The following is an 18186-nucleotide window of genomic DNA, read 5'->3' as shown; positions in this document are numbered from 1 at the left end:
TCTTTATTTCATTTCTCTTTTATATATGCAATGCCAAACTGGATGTGGGCACAACTATTAACTTTGTACGAAATAGCTAAATCAGTCTTTTTCGTTGTTATTCAATACAAATGCAAATGTAGCTAGAATCTAGACTTGGACGAGAAGTATCAACCATAAAAAATCAATAATGTACTCAAGAATCTTACTTTAAGTGACAAAATGCTTCTTCTATATATCATATATGATTGCTTTATTGGATCCAAAGGATGTCTTTATTATAGCCTTCTCCACATTTTCTAAATAGAGTAAAATAAACATACACCGACAGTGTAACTAATTTTTTAAAAGATAGGGTTAAATATATTTTTACCAAGAAAAATAATATCATATATCAAATCATGAACTATAGAGATTTTGATGTCTCGACCATAATAATTATTACAGTAAGAATAATAATAGTACTAGCTTTAAAAAGTCCTTTTTTCTAGAAAATTATTCTACTCTACCATAGTTAACGTCTTTGATTCCGGTAGACGCCTTAAGATATTCCCACAATTTAGGTCCTATAAATATGCTACGAGACTAATTCGCAAGTCGCCAACAAAATATCTAATTTTTATAAACAATGTTGAATTATCTTTCAAATAAGCGACTCTAAGAATCAAACTCGTATTCTTTTTTTAGAACATTTATTTTTCTAGAAAATTTATCCAATTCATCAAAATAATACCAAACTCAAAAGTAGAGAATAAGCCAAATGAATATGAGAACAAAAAAGAGTATGAAAGGAACCCATAAGGAAAAGTACTTTAAAATTGCCAATAAGTAAGAGATTCACTACATTTACACAACTAGTCAACCAATCAATCTACTACATGCATTGAGAAAATGCATAAATCAAACAGCTAGCTGTTGTTGATTTTGATGGGAAGATTCATCTTCATTCAAGCATAAATGAGCCTTTAGTGATTTTGCTAAACTTAGTGTAGAATCTTCAAAAACTAGAGGTTGCATTTGTAGCATTTCTCTTTGGAGATGAACACAATAGGCTTGAAATGTGACTGGTGTTACATTTAAATTGAAACCTAAACCAAACAAGAAATCCAACTCAAGAAAATTCATCTCCGTTTTGGTGATTCCTCCAACTTTTGCATAATAAGCATTATTGTAGCACCTGAAGATTATAAATCATAGACAAAGGAAAAACAACATTAGGTCATGCAAAAACAAAATTTGACATTTATTATTATAATATTTTATTATATTTATTTATAATAACAATTGGTTGTGTTGTACATTTGTACTAGTTAGCTAGCAAACTCACATGGGTGGATTGATTGTATGTTTATTGGAAAGCCAGCCTGGACATAGTATTATTCACAAGAAAGGTTATATTCTTTTTAAAGTTATAAAGTCTAAAAATACCATTGATCGAACTAAAATTGTTATTGAGCTACGCTGAATGATAAATCGTTCAGAATAACAATTAATAATTAAACTTTACTTAATTTTCGATCGAACCCTAGATTATGGAGGTTCTATTTCTCTGAAAATCGAAGGTTTAAAAAGAATATAATATTAAAGGATCAACGTGGTAGAAACGTTAAACTTACATACCATACAATGCATTTGGCCAAAATTTAACTGTAAAATCTAAACAAATTTGTCATCCAAATTTTATCACATTTGAGTGTAAAACTTTTTTACATTATACAATCATTAAAATTATTACTATAGACATTGTTGATGAAACTTCACATCAGAATAATAGAAGAAAGGAAAAGATTTGTCCTCTTCTATAATGCTTGAAGTGTAACACTTCAAATTCAGATCAAAATATTTTTGGATCACAATCACATATATAAAAAAACAGAGGAAAAACAGAGCAACCAAAAACAGAGGACAATATTAAACTACATAGAATTCCAAAGACCAAAAATTCAAAGAAAAGGGTAACACAAAAAAATCATCAATGATCACCAAAGTTTCAGAATGTATGCAATAAAAAAAAGACTAAAAAAACTTACACATCATCCATGAATTTAGCAGCAACCATAACACTAGTAATCAACAAGCGATGAACATTGAAGGAGTTGATAGGCAAAGAAGGTTGAGTTTGAGTGAAACGATCAAGGTAGACATAAGCAACAATGAAGCATGAAGAACTACAATTTGCATACTTGAAAATTCTCTCAAGATAGCTTTGAATTGAGATGTTTGGTCTTGACAAACCATGAAAAATAGAGATCTTATGATGGTTTTGTGTTTCATCATTTGATTCAGCAACTCTTTCAAGAAGTGAAGAGAGAAAATTTATGAGTTTTGGCATCATTGGACTCTCTAACTCTGCCATGGATAGTGACAAAGTTTTGCTTCAACAAGTTTTGAAATTTTGATGTGGGATAGGTGTTATATATAATATAAATAAATAAATATAGGTAGAGAGAGAGAGAGATAATGGTAGATTATAGTGAGATGAGATCAAGGAGATTTTTTGTTAAGATAAAACCATTTGAGGTTAGAGTACTTAATCATGACCTTAAAATTAAATTTAAATACTAACAACAATGGACTGATCCAAGTGGTAACGGATTTGAGTTTTTTAAGCATGTGGTAGTTAGGGGTTCGATGTGTCTCTTGCTTATTGTAAAAATTCAATTGAAGGGGATAATTCACCTTGTGTGTCCCACAAATTCTCCGACAAAGATTAATTAGAGTTATGTGGCAGTGGAAACTTCGCACCAATACCATGATAACTCAAAAAAAAAAAATTGCATTTAAATAATTTGTGTTAACCCTCCATTCATCGATAAAGAACCGATAGTTTAAAGTTTAACAGAAAGTAAATAAAACCTGAACAAAATTATTTTCAACGATCAAACCCGGTTCTCCTAAACGATTAAATAAAATGGATTTGCTAAAATTTGATTTTAATTATTTATATTTATATTACATCATCAAGATTCATATATCCAGCTGTGCAATCTGCGTCAAAAAAATCCAGCTATGTAATCATATATTTCTGCTGATATTTTACGTCTTTAATAGTTTAGATAAAATAAGGAAATAGAAAGAAAAAAAAAAAAAAAGGACAATATAAAAAAAAATTCTTAGGTTAATTGAAAAATTAATGTATATCTAATCTTTTATGACATTTCCATATTTAATGTATATCTAATCTATATAATAAAACAAATACGTTAATTATTCAACGAATTTAAAAAGAGAATATTTTCTTATATATGAGACCAGAGGAGTATAATAACAAATGTTAGTTATTAGTTGTTCGATTAGGTTTATTTTCGTTTGGGTTTAATCCTAAAACCTCCTAAACCAGTTGATTTACTCAACCCTATTCTAATATAATATATTTAAAATTTAAAACTAAAAGTAATGTTTTTGTCAATTAGTCTAACGGATAAACTCACACACTTAAATATGAACTTAGATCTCTACCTATCAATGTCATTTAGCAATTGAATAGTAGATAATTTTTAAAATTGAATAATGTATCAAGAATTTTTAAAATAAGCAGACCTCTACACCTCTTAATCTCTCTCATTAAGTTGCATATTATTAGAGGGGGTTAACAAACGTGGGTACTTTTCTTTATCCAAATGGCCCTAGTGATTTAAATTATGAATTACAAGTTGGCATATTAGTGGTGGTTTGGGTCTTTTTCAACAAAAGTTTATGTAATTTGAATTGGGTAATGATTTTGAATTCTTCTTTAATTTCAAAACTTGTAATGAAATAGAGGGAAGCATGGTGCGTTTATTGTTTGATTAATTAGTGTCCCTTTCTTGTGAAAAATAATTTGCGGTTTTTCTTATGGTGATATTCACACTCTTCATGTGATTACATGTGAGGAATTTGTGAGTGTATAGTATAGGGTAAAGGGTCCCACAATTTTGAAGGACTTTGCATGTGTTTTGATTCTACTAGTACAAGTGGGTGACATGACATGGATTTGCTGTGTTGGTCCACAACATTGGAGCCTGCTTTTGTTCCTACTTCCTTCAATGCTCTCTTAGACAGGTAACTAGTGCTTTGTCTTCAAGATTGGTTCATGTGACCCAAATCAATTTCAGTGTTTGAATAAATATACATACTATAATAGTAGTGTAAAGCCACTAATTAATCTAAATTAAGATTTTGGAAGGCCTCAACCTTTTATTAGATTTATATATTCCACATCTGAAAAGTTAAAAGATAAATGGTCCATATATTAGCATCTTTGTAAATCACCAAATTATTGTTTTTATTTATTCACATATATACCTAATAATTATTGAATATTTCACTATTTTTTCAACATGCTAGCACACAAGGAAGCAACTTAGTACTAAGAAATAACAGCTAGCATGAGATGTATTTTGCCACAATAAGATGCATAATTCAAGTTGGAATACTTGGAAGTATTGGCTTTACAAAAAAAAATAGAAGAAATGAAGCTTTTGCAACATGACACCCCTTTTGTGGATCTAATCTAACGTGCTAGGAAAGCAAAATACTATAAAGATTTGTGATAAACATTGTCAACTTTGTTGTCTCATTTGGTATTTCTTCCACTCAACAATGCTACTTAACATGCAGGGAAAAAGTAACCATTGCTTGAAATTAGATGCTTGCTGATGAAGAAAAGCAAATAATCTCTTGTACAAATATTTTTGATTTAAAGCTATTTAAATGTAATCTTTTATCAATTACTTCTATATTACTTTTTTTTCTCTTTGATATCTACTTCTATGTTACTTATTTTATAAGTTACTTTTGCAATTTCCACACATGTATAAGTTAATTTGTCCATTTTGTGTCTATAGTTCGAAAATACTCTTTTTGCATCCTTGTGTTCAATTTTGACTTATTTCCCAAGATACTAATGGCCCGGTTGATGGTCATGATGGAACATAAAAGAATAAGATAAGATGGTCAAGAATGTTATGTAAGTGCAACTAAGATAGTAAAAAGATTGCAGAGACATTTGATGTATTAGATTGCATATTCGAACGTGTAACACTCTTATTTTATGCAACTAGTTTCATCGATAAAATATTACTACTTTTGTTTTTTATTTTAATTTTTTTTGAAGGAATATTTTAAAAAATTATTTGTTCACCGGTAAATGTTGAAAACAATACTTTATCTTATAGGCTGGTCGTAACTCATCCTATACTAGGATAAAATTTACACTAGATGTTAAGATAAGGAGACACGCTTGACTTTCAAGTTAACTCACCACATATTAAGATATGACATGATTACTTATCTTATCATCTCTCTTATTCTTATTATCAATCAAGTTATATTAGTATTAACCATTGATATATTTGAGGAAAAAATACATCTATTAATTTGAAATGATTCTTATATTTAAGAACAATTTTTTTTTCTTCTTTAAAATGGAACTTCTATGTAGGGATAAAGGTAATATTAGGTGATATCTTTCGTTTGTACCTTTAAGATAGTAAGCTACTATACCAATTTAGTTGAGTCACAGATATCAACCGTATTCGTATTATGGTTATCTTGATAATGGACAAGTATGGAATATTATATATGGATGTACACACATGAACCAACCAACAATTTCCAAAGAACAAATAATGCATACCATTACTGTGTCTGATAGAGAACAAGATTCTATAACCACTAGCAAAGTTATATGTTGGAGAAAAGTTAACATATCATGTATTCTAAAATTGCTAAGAAATCTTTTCAATAAAATAACACCGTAAAGTATTAATATGATATTTTGGTTTTGTAATTCTAAAATCGATTGGATGTGGCTAGGTTTTGTGCCTTTCATGTTTTGATAAGGTGTTAGAGCAGTGACATGTATTTGGAATCCTTGTAAATAAATGTGTCGATCTCGACCGTTCGATGTCAAGTAAACAGTGAAAATTATTTAAAAATGTTTATGGTAAAGATATAATGGGAACATTCTTATCTCAACAAGATGCCCCTTTTCTCATCTTAACCAAGACGCTTGTTATGATCAAAGAGTTGAGCAGTTTAATTGATTTGAACTAATGAATAAGGAGTTGAATGTCGTGAGTTTAAACTCGAACAAAGACTATATTTTAATCTAACAACTAACTACTAATACTTCCTACTTCGTAAAAAAAACTAACTACTGACATTTATCATTAAAAAATAATAATTGTTATGACTTAATTGAGATGGTCACATTTCACTTATACCTTTATAATCATTAAATCATATAGAGACAAATACAACAAAACTAAATCTATCAAATTTTGTCCTCGTGAGATGAAATTTCGGAATTTTCAATTTATTTACCTTAAAAGATGAAATTATAGCCACTAAACTACTTAAAAAAAATCTCTCAATTTTATTAACAACCACTAATATATATTCCATGCAACAAATATTAGTATGTTGTTAATTTTATACCTAAGTTTAGGAGATTAGTTTAATTATGCTTTATCTTTTACTAGTAACAAGTTATTTAGAAATTCTAGTATAACTATAATTGCCATTTTGTAGTTGTTACGGTCATGAGTATCATCAACTTATATAAATAGTGTACCATTGGTGATTAGAATGAAGAAAAATAATCAATTTTTTTTTTATCTCTAGTTTTCTTTCATAATTTATGAAGTGCGATTCCTATTCGAATTGGGTCGTATTATTTATTGATTTCATTCTTGATCTCATCCCCACTAAATAAGGTTAATAATGAAACTTTCACTTTTCGACCGAAAAGAATATGCCTATTGGCGGATCCTCTGCACTGAGAGTTATTTTAGGGCAACAGGAAAATCAGAGGTGGCTAAGATGACGGTGGTTGCGTTGACTATGTGAGGTCATGCTCTTCTATGGTGGCTATGGTGCTTTTGTCGTCACCAGTCTAATTGGAACACTTTTTCCATTGATGCTAGGAAGTTTATGTTCTCCTTCAGCAAAAATCTAGAACATTTATTTATGTGGAGATGATGTGTCACAAGACGTCATCTATTACAGAAGAAGAGTACACCGAGATACAGTAATCCGGATGCCTAAGCAAAGCTAATGAGGTCTCTGCAACAGATTCAGAAAGACTTTCACATAGTCAACTACATTATAATTTATATAACTCATAAGTAATTCAAAATTTAAGCCATCGTTGTATGCAATATTGACTGAAAAGTAAACATAGTCTAATGGTATATATATGCCATAACACACTTATAGGGTTGTTTTTTCCAGGCATCCCTATCGTATTCTCCTCACACTATTTTTTATTATGTTTCCGTCTGTATAACCCAAATTTTAATTAATGAAATGCCTTGATTTTGCTTGCGTAAAAACAAAATACAACATGAAAAACCGTACTTGTTAAACTTCAAAACGCAAAAGCAATGAGTGTATATTGTCACTTATTACCAAATCAAATAGCTATTTTTTATAAGCGCATGAAACATTGATTCTCCATAATTATGAGTGTATATGTATATGGTCTTGTCGGGGGACCTTTTTTTCTTGCTAGAACTAGAAAGTTGTTGCTTCTATCTTAGTCAAAAGAAAAAAGCTAAGGGGATGCTTCTAATTTGACACGCAACAGTGTGGAGCATTATAACGACTTCAATTCCTCCTATGTATTTCCCAAATTGAGAAGGTGATAGATTCAAGTAAAAATAACTCTTAGCAATGGTTCATACATAAAAAAAAGGGATTTCAATATCTTTTTTAGGGGTGGTTTGTCAATCTTTTAGATTATACGAATATATAGACAATTGTTTATTTTGGTTTGTTTCACACCAAGTGAGTTTAGTATCATTTGTACTCATATCTATCGTCTACAAAATTATTCAACTTTTCCATTAAAAGAAAAGGAAAATACATTCAACAGCAAAAGAAAAATATATTCTTAAAAAATAAAAAATAAAAGCATGCAATATATACTCTAAAGCGTTAAAAACTTTTAGAATATATACTAACTACTCCCTCCGTCCTGTAATAACTGAGCCTTTTGCAAAAAAATATTGTCCTAGAAAAAATTGACCCATTTCACTTTTCTAAACAATATTAATTACTTTTTTTAATTATAACACTAATTAATATTACTTTCACTACTTCTAATAATATATTCTACTTTGCATTTATGATAAAGAAGAATGCATCAATAATTGATAAGGGCACTCAAAATCATTTTTCTCACTCTTTCACATATACATTTTTCCTTAATAAGTGTGAAATGAGCCGATGACTAAGTTAAAATGGGACGGTACTCCCAAGTTATGACATGTTTTTGGCTCTTGCTTTGGGGGCAAAGAAATAGTGCTATGATCTTGCCAAAACCAAGTTCGAAATAATAGTGTACTATTCTATTTGGTGCAGTGGTAAAATTTAAAAACATGGAATAATTAGTAGAAATTTGAAAAATTGAGAACACCAATGCAGCTCCGCCCCCGATCACGATAAGAAAGAATACTACAAACCATAGCTAAAAACATAAAAACCCGCTAAGATGAGAAATATTAAATTGAAACCAGCATCAGCATCAGCATCAGCATCAGATGCATCAAATCCAGCACCAACTCTAACACCAACGGCAGGCTCAACGTAAACCCCACCGCTAAACGGAGAAGCAGAGTAAGAAAACTCTGGACTCGGCGGCGATGGAACCGAATAACTCCAGGACGATGAAGACGAAGACGAAGAACTCGGCGATGGAGCCGAATAAAACGCTCCAATTGATTTTTTTTTAGGAAAAGAAGCTTCAATTAGTTAATAAGTAAATGTGGGGTGGAGTGTTATACCCCGTTTGTGTCTTTCATGTCTTAATAAGGTGTCAGTAACAATGACATGTATTTGGACTCCTTGTAAATAAATGTGTCGATTTCGACCGTCCGATGTCAAGTAAACGGTGAAAATTATTTAAAATTGTTTTTGGTAAAGATGTAATGGGAACATTTTCATCTCAACAACATGCCCCTTTTCTCATCTTCACCAAGACACTTGTTATGGGCATAGAGTTGAATAACGACTATATTTCAATCTAACAATTAATTACAAACATTTATCATTAAAAAATAATAATTGTTATGATTTAACCAAGATGAATACCATCAATAGTTGGCTACAATATATAAAGATTTCAGTTCTTAATTCTGATGTTATATATCTCAATTTAGAATTAGTTTCTCTGTTTTTTTTTCAGAAAAAAATAGTTTATCTTATTTTATTAGATTTGTACTTGAATTAATATTAAAATTTAACTTTGAATTATTTTAGTAGAATTTGCTTTAGGCCTCGAAACAAATTGGGTCGACCATATAAATCAGGTGTTGTCGATGTCGAGCTTTTCAGGCATATAACTATCATTTATGTATTTAGAATGTAAACCTTTGAATTGTACTATTCCATTTTTTATATGATAAAAGAAGGAAAAATTGATGATTTGTACCCCAAAAAAAAAAAATGATAACTCCTCACTTGCATCAACTTCCCACACTAGTAAACCTTCCATTCAGATAAAGTTTTTACAGTTTGGATGCACCAAAGGAGACATTGCAACAATGGTGAGGACACAGGAAAAGAAGCCAAGGAAGTAACACACACCTAGATATATGCACCAAAAGAATTCCAAACTATCATCCATGTAACACTACTTCAGTCCAAATTTAAAGACACAAGTCATAGAAAACATACACAAGGATGGCCTCATATCACATGCATCAGAAGAGTCAATTCCTATTAGAGCAAAACATCAGTCCATGTCCTAACCTAGCATAAGAACCTAGCCGTACATAACTGTTGTGATAAGCCATAAAAGCTTGAGAAAAAGAATATTACAATATTTCCCCCTATGTTCTATCAACTCATTTTCCACAAGTCAAAACAAAATTTGAAATATCAAACTATGAAACACCCATACACACACACACACATCGAGGACAGACTCGATATTGACACTGACGTGTAGAGACTGATAATAATGTAAACAAGCGAAAGTGATTGAATGTAATAACATGTGTTGGTGTAATGTCAATGTTGGACACCGACACATGTTAGACACCACACACACCTTCAATTTGAAGTGTAGGTGCTACATAGGCATCAAAAGCTACTATCTACTTGGCTGAACAACACTTGAGAGTCATCATCATCCATGTTTTCACTGTCAACATCATCAATTCTTTCAGTCCTGTTTGACGGTTCATCTTTGCTAATGATTGCGGCATATGCTTCATCGTTATGGTATCCTGACTTCCTCAACAACTCAATTAAAACCTCGGCGCTCTCCATGTCGTCTTCGTCTTGACAAAGCTTAAGGAATGCAGCCAATTTTATTGGCTTGGGTTTCCAACTCTTTGAATCACTTGTCATAAAAGCTTTTTCCAAGCACGAAAGCGCCTCAGAAACCCTCTTTTCAGCAATATGACCCTCAGAAAGAAGCTCCCATGTAGTCGAATTTGGACATCCACCACCTTCACTCATATGCTTAAAGAAACTAAAAACTTTATCTGATTTACCTTTCTTAAGATACCAGCTTATGAGAAGGTTTCCTATTCTAGAATCATCAGACGGCCTTACAGAAACCCATTCCTCGTAAAGCTTTTCTGCCCGCTCAATATCGTCCATTCTTACGAAAGAAGAAATAACAGCATGGTATCCCAAATTAGGTATACTTGGAAACATTGATTTATAGTTATTCCACACGCGGTAAACTTCGTCCTTGTTTCCAACACTTCCATACAAACTCAGGAGATAATGAAAAGGTACTTTATCTCGACCTAGTATTCTACCCTCGGCCTTTTTTAAGCACTCTTGTGCTTTTTCAAACAGTTCCATCTTAATATACATTGCAGCCATTGTACTAAATGTACTCCAATTAGGAATAATGGTAGGATCCTTTAACATCTGTTCAAAAACTTGTTCCATCTTCTCTATTGATCCTTGAGATCCACAAGAGGACAACCAGATATTATATGTATATATATCTAGCTGTATGTTCTTTTCTTTCATTTCTGAAACCAACATATCGACTTTATCATAATCCTTAAGGTTCATGGACAGAGTCATCATTAAATTAAACGGTAGTGAATGTGTTAAGTACCTTTTACTCCTCATTACTTCGAGTAAAGATTCTGCCTTTTCTCTTGATCTAGAATGAACATATGCATTCAAGAGGGCACCATATGTTCTCTTGTCTTTTAAATCATTGGTTAGGTTCAGAAAAAAACTTTCTGCACTAGAAACTCCGTGAACTCTTGCGATTAGATCTAACTGAATCGCAACATCACTTGCAGATATTCTAAACCTCTCTGGTCTATTGTTCATCCAATCATATACCTGCAAAACATGTTCATTAGTCATTACTTTCATAAAATCGTTTGTGGCTGATATTAAGACATTATTTGAGACAAGGAAGTATACTTAGTCAGAAACAATGAGTGACGTCATACTTTCATACATTCTAAAGGAAGCATTCCGTTTAATAGAATCATAGGGGAAATGGACTTCTAGATTCTTAAACTTTACTGACAGTTTGCAAATCTGGAATTGATAAGTGGATAGTATAAGAATGGTGCTACAGTTAATTTTTTTTTTTTTTTTTTTTTACCAACAGTTTAGGAAATTTTCAATATATTCAGGGCTGCATTATGAATGCACAACAATACACAAATGAGTCATTTACCACGTCAAAAGTTTAGCCGGCCCCATAATATTTTAACGTTGGTGAGAACATGGAGGACTTAACTTTTGAATTAAAAAATCTATATCGGTTTGAGGTGTCCGTCCGTTATGTATTTCATTCACTATGTTTCTTGGATTTCATACATGACCAAGTTTCACTAGGTGAACTATAAATTCCGCTCAACGATTTTATGTCTATCATTTCCTCTGATAATTGAAACTTGTGTTTATGGTTTTTTATATGCTTCTTATTCAACTTTACAGTTTGGCTGTAATTTATAGGGCAGGACATGTAACCAGCCTTTCTCCCTGTACGCTTAGTGTTGTTTTACGTTTTTCGGTACCAAAAACGTTTTAAAATGCCTAAAATCTAAATCTGTTATGATATGGCAGGGGCTTTTGGCTCTGGAAAAAGCAGAGCACAGGTAATCTCTTGCCGCCCGAGTTAATCCATATGATATTATTCTTCTTATTATCCATTTTTATGGCCCTATTTGAAGATTGATTTTCTCTTATTACTATTGTTTATTACTGATATAAGGGATATGTCATTGGACACCATTGCTCAGGGAAGTGTAGGTTTCTGGTGTTCCAGGTTTTCAATAAGGTGAAAGGTAATAATATATGTCAGCATTTTATAACTAGCGTATTGCTCTTTAGGACACATGCTTTCTTTATAACAGAAAATTGCATTTCATAATGGCTGATATGTTGGTTAGTCGGCCTGTGCTGGATAGTGGCAGGGCTGCAATGTGCTGGGGGTTTTTGAGATAATTGTGGACACTGATTGGGTGGTTTTGTTCGTAATCTAGGATCGTCTAACACTCTTATGGCTGAAATGTGGGGACTGGTCTCTGCACTGGAGGCTGCTTGGGAGTTGGGAGCATGGTTTTTGTCAAGTTCTGGTGGAGTGTGACTCAAGAATTGTTGTTCAGTTTTAGTCTGACCACTATGACGATCAACAACAATAACAACCAAGTCTTATCCCACTAAGTGGGGTCGGATAACACTATGATGATCACCATCTGTATTATAGAATGGTCCAACAGTGGCGTCTTTGGTACGATAGAGATTGGGAGGTGTGCATAGTTCATATCTACAGGGAGGCTAACATGGCATCATCCCTATATTTTTAACTTTTTAGCCAATTTGATTTTATTGTTTATAGTGAATTTCATTTCCTTATACATGTATCTACATTTTTTTGAGTTTAACTTTGCTGTAAAACTTTTTACACTATCAAACATTTTTTATGATACAACTATAACTAGGATTTAATTCATATACACATACACTATCAGAGTAAAAGTTTTTTACACCGGCAACCAATCATAATGAAATTGTTTTACTTTCACCATAACTATTTATAAAGTCACACATACAAATGATTCTGATAAGTCAACACTGTACAAAAAATTACACTTAAAAATTAATCTCTTATAATTAAGTGATGGTGTAAAAACCTTACTTTACACTAACAGTATATGTATATACCAATTAAAGGTAATGTTAGTTTACCTGAAGAGCTCTGTCATGTCTTCTGTACTTTCTCAACTCTTTAACAACTCTACAAAGTTCCCATTTGGTGAGATTCCTGCCTTCATTCTCCCATTGATTCAACACAGAAGCAGAACCCAATTCAGGATTCTCCATCATTGAAATCCTCTTGTATATAGCATTCCATTTCAAATTGGGTTTTCTCTCATAATCAAGTGTACCATAATTGTGAATCTTTGAGATTGAACAAGTGACAGAAACTCTTGCTCCACCTCCAATTCCACTGTCAGTGTAAAAGACATTGACCCTTTGTTTGAAGGGGGAAAGAGTATGAGAATAAGAAAGTGAAAGAGAAACGTTTTGGTTTTGTAAAGAAGATTGAATTTGAAGAGGCGTAATAGTAATCATCATTTTCTGAGTGTGTGGGTGTGTGTGTCACAATGTTTGTTTGTTGAAGATAATAATAATGATGTTTGGATTTGAGAGATAGATATGATAGGGTCCACCTTGGATGCAGATTCACTATCTCAAAACTGGTCCACTTAAACCGAACTGCTAACTGAGCCGAATTGGAAATAACCGGTTTTCAACCAAACCAGACCCATTATTGCAGTCCAGTTCACTTTGGTTCATCAATATGCACATTTAATTTTGTTTTAAAATAAATGAATATGAAAATGTGCCATGACATGAAATGATTGAACCATTGGTAGATATTCAACCAGGTGGCATTTAGGATGGGAAGGGGAAAGAGTTTTCCACCATAGGAAAGTTGATTTGGACCATTGGATCAAATAGGAATACTAAGTTTACTATGGTCTACATACACTATATTTTTTCTCGATCTGTCTCCAACCTCACTCACTCACCTCACCATCCTTCTCTCTCCTCCATACCCTCCACTCACCCACCACCACCAGCCACATCAGAGACCATGAACCATCAACACTAGCATCTCATCCACCATGAAACTACAATCCATTTTCATCTTCACCATGTTGTTTTTAAAAAAATACCCAAAAATTTAAAATTAAAGATTCAAACCAATAATTCACGTGTTGCAATTAAGAAGCATGTTTTTTTTATGGAACCAATTATTAAAAACAATTTCATGAGTTGTAATTTAAAAAAAGTTAGAAAAAACAATCTTTATAGCTTCAAACAAAGGTGCCCAAATCCATTGTTTATGTTTGTTTCGGTACCATGAAAGTTTTCAATGAACTTCAAATTGCAATGGCTCTTGAACGAGATTGCTCTTGGAAATTTCTTATGCTTGTAACTTCACCCATTTCAACTCAATAATGTTAAAACAACTTTCCCATAATAATTGCTGGTTTAAAAAACTTAGATCTGAAATTTGTTGATAGCCCAAATTTGTTGGGTTTTTTTTTGTTGTAGAAATAAAAAAAAATGTTGATGATGAATGTGGTTGTTTTAAAAAAAAAATGTTGATGATGAATGTGGTTGATAGCTTGCAGGTCGAAGACCATGGAAAGAAAGCATGAGGGAGAAGATTGTAGCGGAGAGAGGGAAGAAGCAGTGGGACCTAGCTGGAGGAAGATTGTATAAAAAATATAGTGTTGAGAGTGTATGATAATAGTATGTACTTGATTTAATTTAATGGTTAAAATCAACTTTCCTATGATAGGAAACTCTTTCCCCTTCCTACCTTAAATGCCACCATTCAACCAAATTGCATAGTTCACCTTTACATTTATCTCATTCTAAAGCATTACTAGGTCGTCAAATCCGAAATATTTTGGTTGGTCCAAGAAAATATTCTATTTTTTTTTAATAATTAAAGATGTATTTTTTTGCATTAACCTTTTAGTTTTCGGGGGGAAGGGACCCACAACATCCTGCGATCTCTCCATGTCCTTTGCAAGTACAATCATTGTTTAGCTTTATTTAGCCATCGAATGGTCTCTTCCAACCAATGTAGATAGTCTTATGTGGTTCAATTTTTTGATGAAATGATTGAGTACAACAACTATTTATTCCTCTTATGAAATTATAGATTGTCAAATTAGGATTATTTGGCCGTTGAAAATTATCTTCAAAGATAACTTTGTTGCGCCAAGTCCATAGGAACCAACAAATGGTCATAAAAGTAGTTTGACAGTTAACATTAATAGCTCTAACCCCAGCTTGTTGATGTTGTTGAAAATCCTCCTAGGTGTTCCAACAACAATGTTGTTGATGTTGAGCAAATCTTTGTGAACCTTGATGTTTAAACTACCATAGAAAACAATAACTTTTATATCTAGAAGATATGTGTTGAACCTTTCAACTTCGTGGCAAATATGGACAAATTCAAAAAATAAATGAAGCATTTTGCTAAGCATGCAAATGTACACATATATGTTTGCAGTTATTATTTAAAAAAAAAATACCAATTATTATAAGGATAACATATTTTTTCAATAGTTGGCACACACTAATGAATAATTAATCCACCAAATGGAAGACTTGGAAGTCAAGTCATCATATTAATCAATATAACCTAATGGAACTTCTAAAAAGTTTTCCATAACACATTGTAGGGTCATTGTTTTCACTTTAGTAATCAAATTTTTCCAAAGAAAATAAGGTTTTCACACTTGAAAACATGAGAGCCGATTATGAGAACTCAGGACAAAAGAAAAATTGGCCAAAAGAGATTTACTTTAAAATGATGCAATGTTTAGTTCCCATTGCAACTTTATGAGTCTTTTTCAAAGAAACTTCTCTTGTTTCTGCAGCTTTATAAAACCATCATTTGTCACTATGTCTTATCAGTTCTATACACACTAAGAGTAATTAAACAACAATGAAAATTACCTTAGTTTCATTGTTTTCCTTTCTTCTCTGCTACTACTTCCAAATGTCTTGAGGATCAACACTCATTGTTGCTCCAGTTAAAAAACAATCTCACATTTGATCATGAATTTTCCACCAAACTAAAATTATGGAATAAAAACACTACTTGCTGCAATTGGAGTGGTGTTACTTGTGACAATGAGGGACATGTTATTGACCTTGACCTTAGTGAAGAATCAATCACTGGTGGATTTAACAATTCAAGTAGTCTTTTTAGTCTCCAACATCTCGAGAGACTCAACTTAGCTGAAAACAGATTCAATTCTCTCATCCCATCAGGATTCAACAAATTGGTGATGTTGAATTATTTGAATTTGTCACATGCTAGCTTTGTAGGGGAGATTCCTATAGAGATTTCACAACTTACAAATTTGGTTACTCTTGATTTCTCTGTCACTGATTATTCGATAGGGATGCAGTTGACAATGAACAGCCTAAATCTACAAAAAAAATTCCAAAATCTAACCAAGATTCGGCAACTGTATTTAGATTATGTAACTATAAAAAGGACATGAATGGAGCAATGCCTTGTTGCCGCTGCGTGAGCTGCAAGTGTTGAGCATGAGCAATTGTAGTCTATCAGGACCCGTTGATTCCTCCCTTTCAAAACTAGAGAACCTAACCATCATTATTCTTGATAAGAACAATCTTTCATCGCCAATTCCAGAAACATTTACCAATTTTAAAAACCTGACCATCCTTAGTGTAACGCCCTCTTTGAATTATTAGATTTATTTAATTATTTAATTGAGTCTAAAATTTATTAAGAAGAGTTTAAAATATATTTATTTGATTATGTGATTTATTAAGTGGCTTATGTTGTTATTTAATAGATTAAGATTTGAAAATAGAAATAAGATTGAGTTGAGAGTTTGTTATGAGATTTTAGAGAGTTTTGGGGGAGAAAGAGAAATAAGATAAAATAGAAAAAGGGTTATAAATAGGAGAAACCTAATTTAGAAAAAACATAACGTAGGATCAATTTTGGAGAAAATGAAGAAAAAGCCGAGAGGAGGGAGAAGACCTAGGAGTGCTGCGATTTTCATCTATAAGGTAAGGGTGGGACTAACATTCAATAATCTTAAGTCATTGATTCTGAAAATTGGATTTAACATGTTGTAGGTTTTAGTTTTTGAGAATTTGGGAATTAAGGTTAAAAGTGGTTAATTGATGATTTTCTAAAATAATGTTTTGGGTCAAGTTTTATATGGTTTTGAGTCTCTTTTGATGTATATAAATGTTTAGACAAACTTTGGGATCAAATTTGGGCATTGGGAAGTCAAAATTGGGATTTTTGGGTGAAAAATTGGTTTTTCCCGAGAGCTGCACGATGACAGCATCTTCTGTTTCATGTTCTTGCGTCTTTTTCACACGTTTTCGTTTTGAACTGGGTTTTGGTGTAAAAATGAAAGTTGTAGATAATTTTGTTAGCTTTCCAATGGCTTTGGTTTGGCGTAAAAATGATTTTTGGTTTAGGAGTTATGATGAAAATACTCCAAGGAGGTCTTAGTGAATTTTTATGAATTTCAGCACAACTTTGTCCGAATTTGAAATGAAAACTGGTATTGATTGGTACAGAATTGGTCTTAGGTGTAAACATGAAAGTTGTAGGTATAAATGTTAGCTTTCTAATGTCGTTGGTTTGACTTCAAAAGAATTTATAGAACTTGAGTTATAGTCAAATTACTGCACGTAGGTCACAGTGAATAATTGAATATGATTGATGAATTAGTATATGAATGTATATGTTGTGAATACGATATTGTCCATGATTGATAAAGTGTTATATGTATATATGATGTTTTAAGATGTTGATTATTATTTGATGTTGTTATATATGATGTTTTAAGATGTTGATTATTATTTGATGAATTAGCATATGAATGTATATGTGAATAATTGAGACGTTGTTGACTTGCATTTGATATTATTATGTCTTGTTGTTTTTGTATACTATTGTGTTGCTGTTGTTATTTAACTAAGCTGCATGAGTCGGTCTAAGTTGATTAAGATGATGAAGTTCCAAATTATTGGATTATACAAGAGGTTGTCGATTTTTTAAGATATTAAGAGGTCGAGTCCATGCATTAGCATTTCATTGTTGGGGGCTTGATGCCCTGGGAGCCTTTTTACACTCAAATAAAGTTGAGGGCTTGATGCCCTAGGAGCCTATTTACGCTCAAAGATTGGTACCACATGCAT

At 32.1% G+C, this 18186-nt stretch overlaps 2 protein-coding genes across 3 annotated transcripts; both read right to left on the bottom strand.

The window, feature by feature from the left end:
- Window positions 1-764: 764 nt before the first annotated feature.
- LOC25500113 (cyclin-U4-1) lies at window positions 765-2387 on the bottom strand. The gene is made up of 2 exons (XM_013588442.3): window positions 2010-2387; window positions 765-1156 (listed from the first exon to the last, which is right to left on the bottom strand). Exons 1-2 carry the CDS (start codon window positions 2333-2335, stop codon window positions 880-882), a joined length of 603 nt encoding a protein of 200 aa, XP_013443896.1. The 5' UTR covers window positions 2336-2387; the 3' UTR covers window positions 765-879.
- Window positions 2388-6007: 3620 nt separating this feature from the next.
- LOC25500110 (pentatricopeptide repeat-containing protein At1g02150) lies at window positions 6008-13595 on the bottom strand. Of its 2 annotated transcripts, XM_039828884.1 has the most exons (3): window positions 13147-13595; window positions 10130-11283; window positions 6008-6171 (listed from the first exon to the last, which is right to left on the bottom strand). In XM_039828884.1, the coding sequence occupies exons 1-3, from the start codon at window positions 13534-13536 to the stop codon at window positions 6156-6158; spliced, it is 1560 nt and encodes a 519-aa protein (XP_039684818.1). In that variant the 5' UTR covers window positions 13537-13595; the 3' UTR covers window positions 6008-6155. The 2 variants fall into 2 exon arrangements, with proteins under 2 accessions (XP_039684818.1, XP_013443893.2); XM_013588439.3 differs by lacking the exon at window positions 6008-6171 and having other exon boundaries at window positions 9572-11283.
- Window positions 13596-18186: the final 4591 nt, after the last annotated feature.

This window comes from Medicago truncatula, chromosome 8 (genome assembly GCF_003473485.1).
Source record: "Medicago truncatula cultivar Jemalong A17 chromosome 8, MtrunA17r5.0-ANR, whole genome shotgun sequence".
NCBI classification, from domain to species: Eukaryota; Viridiplantae; Streptophyta; class Magnoliopsida; order Fabales; family Fabaceae; genus Medicago; species Medicago truncatula.
The sequence above is the reverse complement of the archived record's forward strand: the minus strand, read 5'-3'. Positions and strand labels throughout refer to the sequence as shown.